Consider the following 10,598-nt stretch of genomic DNA (forward strand, 5'->3'; position numbering starts at 1 on the left):
TTTAAGTTTTAACTCGGTCTTTTTTGCTTGCACCGGCTCATACAGGGTGTTCCAAAAAACATAGGAATTAAATGACGACTTCTACATTGTCCTTGTTCCTTGCAGGATTATTTCTTAAATATAATTTTGTAGTATCACGATTAACACCAAAAACTACTAGTCTCGGATTTTCCAAAATGTGGTCTACCATTTTTTTACCTTCAAAATTGACGGCGATATTAGGAAATTTGTCCAGTTTATTAAAACTCAAAAAAACTGTTCAAATGTTAAATATGTAGACTTTCACTCTTTTTTGGACACCCTGTACAATGTTTGGACTGTTTTTTTCAGAATCAGTTTGAAAATGGATGTTGACAAACAGCTGTTTGAAGTTTTTGCTTTCCATGGCGCACTCCTGCTAGTCAAAACCTGTATCATGTCATTCCTAACTGCCAGGTATACCAGTATACATTCCTAATTGTCAGATATATCAGTATACATTCCAAACTGCCAGGTATACCAGTATACATTCCTTACTGTCAGGTATACCAGTATACATTCCTAACTGTCAGGTATACCAGTATACATTCCTAACTGCCAGATATACCAGTATACATTCCTAACATTAATTTCTAAACAACATAGTTTGGAGAATAGCTCTAATATGAATCTTATTTTTAATCTTCAAATATCAAGAAAATCCGCAAAATATCATCAAAATATCAATATCTCCTCAGTGTATATAACACAAAGCTAGAGGAACATATTAAATATCTGCAAGAATTTCAATTTACTCTGATGCATATTTTAAAAGATATAATGAATAACAATAAATTTAACTGTCTAATATTGAAAATCGACAATATTGTCTACTACAGTTACAGTGAATCCCAGATATATGAATACATAGCAAGAGTTTTGTATAACGTATAATTCTAAAGAAACCTCTTTTTATTTTTAATTCAAGGTAAACTAACAGCCCTGAAATATGAATGCAATTAATATATTAATATTAAATATTCCGTGGTATTTTATCTTAAATATGGAATACGACATTATAAAAATTCTTGCTGTGTATTCATATATCTGGGATTCACTGTATGTTGCAAAGTTTGCAGTGTTCCCCAGAAAACTTAAAAGCGATTGTCGACTTTGTCTTACATATCAATTACGAAGTTTGCAGGTGCTAAGATGATCAAAACAAATTTTTAGAAAATAATCAGTAACAATTGTAACTTACAAATTACAAAATTTTAGCAATATTTCATCATGAAAAGAAATAACGAAACCAATAGGAAAAAATGTTAAAATATCAATACATAATTAAATGTTGAAAAACAACAAACCATACATTTTGTCATTTAGGCAACGTTTTGCAAAAAACATTTTCATCTCCAGGGAGGATAGACTCAACAAGAAAACTAAGGCAAGTAATTATCATTGTTTTTATTTCTAAGTTTAATCACTATGAGAACTAGATGGGAATTTTTTCTTTAATGACTGAAATATTTCAAAATAAACAAATATTTCGTTAATGATTGTGGCGCGTTCAGAAAAACTAACAAATCATGGGACGAACGAAATGGATCAGAAAGTTGAAAACGTTCATGTTTTCAAAACGAATGAAAAAAACAGAAACGAACGATTTTAAATCGTTAATGATCGCTTGTAGTTTGGTTCAGATAGACTGTGGACGAACAATTTGTAAATCGTTCACGAACTTGACCGTTAACAAATGGTTTTAAAAATGTTTGTAACATTTGAATTGAAAACCCAGCCTAAACTGTCCTAAGCCGGCTAACCTAACATTTATTTGACGAAGAATTTTTACGGACGAACTATTTTGCTTAACAACCTATTTTACTGTACAAACAATTTTTCTCAAGAAACGTTTAGTTATAAAGCGAGAAAAAAAAATCAGCTAACAAACGAATTCAAACGACAAAAAATCTAACGAAATGGGTCTTTTACAAACGTATACAAAAAAAGTCGAAGGCGCCCATCTCTGTACATACATACAACATATCCCACTGAACATGAGAGAATGTCGTGTTGTATTCTTGAAATATATTGCAGCATTTATGATTCCAATTTTTTAGGTTTGATTTAATGATTATCCAATTCACTAATCATTTAAACGCTAAAAGATTGTTTCCTAATAATAGTTTTCTTTTTAAATATCTGAATTTAAAAAAATTAAATTTGTTTAGATTGGAACAGGGTTAAACGACGACATTGAGAGAGTTCGACGTGCACATCAGAATGATATAGGAACATTTCTCTTAATCAATATTCTAGAAATATTTCAAATAATTGTTAATTTTGACTTAAAATTTACTTCAATGATGTACATAGTTGATTTCTAATATTTGGAATAAAAAATTGATTGATCAGAAAATTGATTATTTGATGGATGTTGTAGAGAATATATTTCCCTTTTTTACTTTGGGATTTCTGTATTTGTTCACCAACCCTGCTCTATCTACAGCTACAACAGTTTTCAGGTCCTCTTTACTACTTTCAAGAAGGTTTTCCAATTGCGCGCGAATGTTCTCGTATTGCGCGGAATTTACGCGCGGAAATTACAGAGGGTGCAATTGCGCGCAAGAAAAATCAGCTTGTATTTGAAACCCTACTTTCAAATGAGCTTTAACAGATAATACTTTTAAAATAATTACATCAGTAGTTTTTCTAATTTTCTAACAAATAGATCTAGCTAACTATCCTATGTTTGTGCGTAAACAGATCTAGCTAACTATCCTATGTTTGTGCGTAAATAGATCTAGCTAACTATCATATGTTTGTGCGTAAATAGATCTAGCTAACTATCCTATGTTTGTGCGTAAATAGATATAGCTAACTATCCTATGTTTGTGCGTAAATAGATCTAGCTAACTATCCTATGTTTGTGCGTAAATAGATCTAGCTAACTGTTCTATGTTTGTGCGTAAATAGATCTAGCTAACTATCCTATGTTTGTGCGTAACATGTGCCATAAATGTTCACAAATGTATGGGTTAAGGATCATGCAACACTTAGATTGGTGTGTTATATTTCTGTTAAGTTTGCATTAGATATATTAATTCATTAACCATTAGTTTGTTTATTATAACTTTTGTGTACTGAATTTTACTAGACGAACACAAAAGTCCTAATACCACATGGTATAACAACACAAACAACCAAACACTAAAAACCTAAAACCACATGGTATTTTATGTTTGTTCAGTAAACGTTTGTGTTTGTTCAGTAAAATTAATGAAAGCGTTTTGAACCTTAATTAAGAACGAATATTGTTGTTCAGGTTGGGTATATAAATTAATGAAATTTTCGTTTATCTTTATTTGTAAATACCGAAATATTTTAATTAAAAAATTTGTCTCTTATCTCATAATTAATTAGGAAGACATAGTAAAAGATACGGCTGATTTAATTTCAAATTTTAGCAAACACTACATTTTTTGTTTTGTTTTAAATATTCAAGACAGAAACAATCTCAAGAACTTACGAGGGTCAACCCAGACCGAAATATATTTTCAACAAACTGTGGAACAAACTACTTTATTAACTCTATGAGGTTTGGTCCATCAACGACACCAAATTTTAAATACAATGGGATTGGAATGAACATTTTATGAAAAATTCAAATTTAATAGTCCGACTTTTCTATTGAATGTTTCTTTGGAAACATAATGGATAATTTTTTCTTATTTATTTAAACTCAAACTTACAGTTTTAAATTGCTGAATTACTACATATTAAAAAATCGAATTAGTTAAATCAAGAACATCTCATTTTAAAACCATCTTTTACTGGGTTTAATTCCAATTATTCAGGAAAATGGAAATGTATGGAGACATTTTTAAATCCTAAAACTTCGGGTTTCGCTATGAGGCAATTTCTTCACAATGTCTTAACATAACGGTTTTAGAATTGGATTTTACACAGAAAAAAAATTATATTTGGATTTTCACTGCAACCCACAAATCTGATTATTCCAGCGCGGGAAGTTCAACTAAGTTTAAGTATTCATTATTTTCGACCTCCGGCCAGTCTAAAACGATATAATACTATTTTTTCATGGCGCTTCGCGGGTCATCTTCTATTTCAACTGTGAACATTTTCTCATTGTATACATTATAAGACAAAAACAACAAAAGTTCACGGATTTAAAAATATTTGTTCGTGGATTTTCAAAATTTTACGAAAATCAAAAAAATGTTGAGTTAATTTTTTATAATTCTGAGCATCTATAAACTCTGGGATCGTGCGGAGTCCAACAAAAAATTTGGCACGAACGGTTAAACTGTTTTGACGTTTATTGGATACAAACGTACATACAGACACCCTAACAGACAGGCAACGTATACATTGATAAACTCTGTACTGACAATGACTATAACCTTTATTAACCATTATAAAATAATAAATAAACCGAGAGAGTGGTATTTTTTTAACAATAGGACAAAAATTAAAAGTAAAAAAATTAGAGGAAATGAAAACCATATTTACAACATTTTTTTTAGGATTTTTTCCGGTGCCAGAATTGCACACAGCATAGGTAATAGTCTTAACTATTTTAACACTACCAAAACAAAACTTAAATGTTAAAATTGAGTTAAATATAATTCTATTTTATTAAAATTTCTTATTTCCTCATGCTTTGTAATGTTTCGTACATACCTGCTGATGGTGATCTTCTCCAAATAACAACTGTTATTGGTAAAAATACCAAACTTTTAATAATTCTTTTTTAACTGTTTCAGTTTATCTTTTGGAAGTCCCACAGCCGGCTAGAGTTATAGCTTTTATGATTGGTGAATAAATTTCTTGTTTCTTAAAGGGAGTATTTGTGAAAAATGAAAGGGGGTATAGGCTTACGTCGAAAAGTATTCGATGGTGATTGCTAATAATCTTACTTCTATCTGTTGTCTATACCGAAAAGTCAAAAATATTATGAAATATCAATTATTCACGAATCCCACAGCATTTCAGTCTTTCGGCAGTTGTTACATTTTTAAATAATAAATTTAAGGCATTACGCGAAAGAAATTTTAGAAGCTTATTATAGATCAAAGAATTTTATGTTCGGTGTATAAACTGCTTTACATTAGAAAATTTTACATATTTCACGCATTGTGGCACCGCGACAAATTATTTGGGGTAGTCAAAAGAACAATAAAAATTAGAAAAATCACAGTTTCAACTGTCTTTATCTCAAAATTACAGATTTCCTAAAAAAACTCTATTTTGCAATTTTCTCGTTAAATAGTGCAAATTTTCGGTAATGAGCGCCCTTTTAACATTAAGAGTATTTTAAGGTGCATAATTTTTATTGTTCATAATGTTTAAAAAAAAAACCCTTTTTTGGGAAAATAAGTTTAGTAGTTTACATTAAAAGGAATCGTCATTATTTAAATTTAAAACTTAAATGTACAGTTATTTATATACAGTTAAACCCTAAATGAGCCATACAGAATTTATCAAATGTCGTCTAGACAATTTTTCAATGGGTTTTTTACTATTTTACGGAAATCTCGGTATTTGCGAAAATAAATAAATAGCCATGAATATGCGGGAACAGTTTTTAAAGAGTTCCATATAATCATTTAATTAAAAAACTAAATATCTGCAACATTCCATTATCAGAAAATGAAGAATACTACATAAGAGGAATTCTTTCGATGTATGGGTAATTTAGGGTTTAACTGTATATATCTTTAGCATGACATTGTAGGAATTTTGCAAATCACGACTTCAATGCACTAAATTCATTATTTAAGAACATAATAACTGCCGGAAGGCTCAAATGCTGTGACATGGAAGATCGTATGGTTGTGGCTAATGGCTGCCGGCAGACCAAAAAACTTATATGTAGTATGGAGGGGAAAAATGTTGTGGCTTATAGGTCGCCTTGCCTTCCCCCGACCATCTAACTTTCAATTGCCACGGCCAAGTCAGCTGTTCACAAACTGGTTCTATTCCATTTGAACATTAGTGAATTTGAACAAAATGTTGGTATTGATTAAATTTTCTAATTATTTCAGGAAACCTAGCCAACGTTTTCCTTGGATTTCAAGTTCTAACTTTCTTTAAAAATTCTATGTAATATGAAAAATAAAAATATAAATGTACAGAATTTGTTAAATAACTAATTGAATAAGTTGAAATCCTTATTAAAAGCAGTGCCAGTGCTATAAAATACATTATATTTTTATTTGTTTAGATATTTGACAAAAAGATTTATAAAAGAAAAATATAATTTTCAACTCTTTTTGTTAAAAAATATTTCTGAAGTTTTTAACGATACAATCAAGTATTACTGTTTTGCCAATATGAATGAAGGAAAAAAATTAAACAAAATAAGTAAACCAAACTAAGTAAATTCACGTAGTTCCCCAATCAAAATTTGAGGCAAATAGGTCAAGAGGTTCGAGAATTGTGATCGGATATACAAACAAACAAAGATAACTACTTTGTAGATAGTTACGAAAGACATAAAATAATGTGTATGTTTTGTAGGTTTTCATGAAAATCTCATCCTTTTAGATCTTGGCTGAATTTTTACAAAATCAAAAATTGAAGACGACTGATGAAGGCGACTTTTAAAAATTTGACATGTTTCAAATTGTATTTAATATATGGGTTCCAATTTCCTCCAGATCTTACCAAATACCAAACCTTCCATGAAGCTATCAAGAATGATGAACCATTAAATATTTTTTGAAACTAAGTGCAAAACCTTTCTTATTCCAATTAATAATAAATATACCCTCTTGATGCTACACATCAGAGCTACAGTCTACAGAGCGTACCCAGTACTTAGAAAAACTAGCATTTTCTGCAAAAAAAAATGCTATTAGCCTGATTCAATTTTTCAAAATGATTCATTCTTCATTAGTTTTCTGATTTGTCTCCCAAATCGTAATTTAGACCCATTGACGCGGTCTAATTTGATGTGGGACACCATGTAGATGTGACTTGTAAAAAAAAGTTTACGGGACGATTATTCCTGATCAATTTCTCTCGAATAATCGTCCCGTAAACTTTTTTGCGTGTTCTCATTGTCTCACTAGTTTTGGGTAGGGCTGGGCAAAGTTCCGTTAACGAAGGGCAACACCTGTTAATTTTAAATCATTAACAAGCGGATTAGACGTTTTTGAAAAAAAACTAACGATTGAAAACGAAAACGGAACGGTTTTTTTCCTGCTTAAAATTGCAATAAACTTGTAAAGAAAAACAATATTTTATACGTGTTTTGATGTTTTAAACGATTTCACAACCATATGCTGAGATTAATAGATCTCGATAAACTTTGAAATTTGATACAACAAACTGGAGTTTGTCCAGCCGTGAAAGAAATTTGGTTCACTGAAGGCAAAGTACGGAACCTTTGCTGAATCTGTAAGGAATGATACATTATAAAAAAAACTTTGATAAATAAAGGGCGGAATCTTTATTAACCAATTTTGAAATAAATCTACCCCCTATTAATGCTGCCTAAAGCTAGCGCTGGGCACGCTCCAATCTTTTCGTGTCATTTCGTTAACTGTTATTATAGTTCTAACCGTTAAGAAAGAAAAATTTCAGGCATAGCCATTAATTGTAAAAGTTTTTTTTCAATTTAACGTTAGAAAAAAAGTTGTTAACGGTTATGAAAACGTTAACTTTGCAGCCGTTAACGGTTTTTTGTAGTTTTAACGGTTTGTCAAATCTTTAACGGCACTAGCAGTTGGACTACATTTTTCCTTTTCTGCGGACTGAGTAGTATCTAGGTATCCAAATCATGACTATATTTACTCTTTTCCGATGAGAACCCAAATGATGCGGGGAAAAATGGAAAGCCCTGATTGGACTATTAATATCATTAAATGATATTTGGGTCTTAACAAAAAGTGGTATTCCTAAATGTGAACAGTTTTAACCGTATAGCTATTGGAGGGGAGGGGGGGGTCCCAGGTCCCTCCCCCCAGAGCTCAAAACTTAAGACCGAGTATTGTAATGAAATCGTTTTTCAGATAACAATATTATTGGACAGAAATATTTTGTATGTGGTTTTTTTTCATTTTTGTTTGTTTTATTTTCTTAAATCAAAATCTACGCAAATGCAAAGACCCAAAAAGTAAACTTTGATGTTTCGTTCAACGATACTCTCTTAAATTTCCGGCTTTGGGGTTCTGGGGTAAAATTTAAAAACAGACCGGGTTCGTAAATTTAAAATTGGGAAACATTTTTCTTTACGCTTCGCGTCATATATTTCATATATTTTTGAACATTTCCCTTCTGGCTGAAATGCTGATTTTAAGGAGAAACTATAGGAATTCTGAGTATATTTAATAATGTTCAAATAGTTCATTTTTATGAAAAGTAAATATTTTTAAGGGTTTAAAACGAAAATCAATTATTTGTCTCGTAGTTATACATTTTTTCACAAACATCAAGGTTTATTCAACAGTGCCTTTCTTACTTCGTACGCATGCCTCCTTCCCTTCCACTTAGTACGCACACAACCCCCCCCCCCCAAACACCGACATAATATCCCCAAACATCTTCCAATAAAGCGTCAGTTAATCTTAAGATTACCGTTACGCAAATCAGGAAGGTAAATTCTGTAGGCACTCAGGGTTGCGTAATATGTTTTCAGAAGGGAAAGGGGGGGGACAGAAAATAAAACAATCAATATATCATTTTCGACATTAATTCGAATTCTTATTTCTTACATATTTTGTTCTTTTTGATTATAAAATGTTATTTAAAATATGCTAAATCAAATTTGAAATTTTATGCAAACCATTGAAATATTCAAGACATAACTAAGTCACTATAACCAATCCCCCCAAACATGCCAAAAACAATTTAAAGAACTATTATTTTGATTTAAACATGCCAAAAACAATTTAAAGAACTATTATTTTGATTTAAACATGCCAAAAAACAATTTAAAGAACTATTATTTTGATTTAAACATGCCAAAAAAAACAATTTTAAGAACTATTGTTTTGATTTAAATGGCAAAATAATTTTTTATTTTATTGTAATACAATGAGAACAAGAAAACTGTGGTATAGTCTGATTACATAAAATGCCATTTTTAATGTTTTTATATAGTGATCAGGATATTCCACATTTTCTGGTTTTCACTGTATAGCATTTAGTAATAAACAGTTATAACAGTCACAACATGTGAACTTTTTCAAATTTGCTTGTTTAAAGTCAGCTAAATACAGTGGCACATTGACGGTATTATGAAGTGACAAGTGGCAAAATATGAAGTGATAAAGTGGCAATATTAAAGTAAAAAAAAATATTTTCAATTTTTTTAGTCTATAACTCATCCCTGGCCATCTATGAGTACAAACAAAAATTTCAGCCCAATCGGTCCAGCCGTTTGGCAGGCTATACACAACATATATATGAATGTCTTGTTTTATTATATAGATAACATTAGTAACACACAACACTACTTAAATGTCGTCTTTCTATTCCAGTTTTATGTAATATTACATTTATGTGTATTTTCGTAATTTTGAAAAATGCAGAACAAATGATAATATGATATAAATTACATTTTATATAATTGTATTTGTTGCATTGTATTGTTAGCTAGCTGACTATCAAAGCTTTATAACTTTAAATTCCTTTGAGCAACACTTTTAGAAACGTCTAGTTCATCTTATAAACTAAAAATTTTAACATTTTTTCATTATTTTTAATAATACTTTTAGTGCCTTAATAAAGGAACCCTTCTTTTGTAGAGTGTTTTACAATGCTAGGGCTTTGTTTGTTAAAGAACGGATTAAATATCAGTTTTTTCTCTTTTAATAATGATTAATTCAAATTGTGGTTTTTCAATAACACTAATTTTCTAAGTTGTTCTACAGAAAAGATAATTAAAGAAATGTCAGAATTAAACACTTTTCAAGCTAATAAAATTACAATATATTCTAAAAGTAATGTTCAAAAAAGGTTTCAAAGTTACCGCCATTGTAATGAAAAACAAGCGTAGATAACAGAGAGGTGTACTCAAGACTCAAGAATTCTACTGATTCAATAATTTGTATTGATTAAGGGTGGATGAAGATGAGGAGGGGGGTGATACACATCCAACTGTGACGTGTAGGGATAGCTATAGAACTGGTTTTATAATAAACAAACAACAGTTGTAAACAGTAATTGGCCTAAACAATGTTTTATGTGCGTACTGCATGATCTGCAGTACAGTCACCAAAAAAGATATTGTTGATCAGCTCACTGTATAATTAGCCTAGAAGGGACTAATTCATTTGGTTCAGCTGCCTCGTTTGCCTTTTAAAGTCTGTATGTGTACAGTACAGCTTGCTCTAAAATTTATGGTGTTAAATCAGCCAGGTACTTGGATCCAGAGCTTTCAATGAGCTCACAGTAACTCTGCTTAGAAACCTTTGTTTACAATTTTTGTTGTTGGTATTAATAATGACTAGTTCATGCGCGAGCGCTGTCACAATTGTCACAATGTAATGGTTAGTGTTACCCTCCTTCTCACTTTATTTGCCTTTGGTCAATCAAAGCTTCAGGTGCCTTCGTTCTCCATGACCCAGTCACGATCTGTAAAATTCAGAGATTCCCTCCGATGAAAACAC

General features: G+C 30.7%; 1 protein-coding gene across 1 annotated transcript; it reads left to right on the forward strand.

Moving 5' to 3' along the window:
* The first annotated feature begins 294 nt into the window (after positions 1–294).
* LOC111705123 (microsomal glutathione S-transferase 1) lies at positions 295–6,196 on the forward strand. The gene is made up of 7 exons (XM_023477579.1): positions 295–435; positions 1,345–1,405; positions 2,190–2,250; positions 2,402–2,483; positions 4,506–4,540; positions 4,746–4,796; positions 6,027–6,196. The coding sequence occupies exons 1-7, from the start codon at positions 344–346 to the stop codon at positions 6,086–6,088; spliced, it is 444 nt and encodes a 147-aa protein (XP_023333347.1). The 5' UTR covers positions 295–343; the 3' UTR covers positions 6,089–6,196.
* The last annotated feature ends 4,402 nt before the right edge of the window (positions 6,197–10,598 follow it).

The sequence above is a fragment of the Eurytemora carolleeae genome, unplaced genomic scaffold (assembly GCF_000591075.1).
Source record: "Eurytemora carolleeae unplaced genomic scaffold, Eaff_2.0 scaffold650, whole genome shotgun sequence".
Taxonomy (NCBI): Eukaryota; Metazoa; Arthropoda; class Copepoda; order Calanoida; family Temoridae; genus Eurytemora; species Eurytemora carolleeae.

Bases quoted from the DNA above. Each gene is read 5' to 3' on its own strand.
- LOC111705123 (XM_023477579.1), top strand. From the start codon at position 344: ATGGATGTTGACAAACAGCTGTTTGAAGTTTTTGCTTTCCATGGCGCA. The intron at 436-1,344 runs GTATACCAGTAT...TTTGTCATTTAG, and splicing joins ATGTCATTCCTAACTGCCAG to GCAACGTTTTGCAAAAAACA. The intron at 1,406-2,189 runs GCAAGTAATTAT...AAATTTGTTTAG, and splicing joins GACTCAACAAGAAAACTAAG to ATTGGAACAGGGTTAAACGA.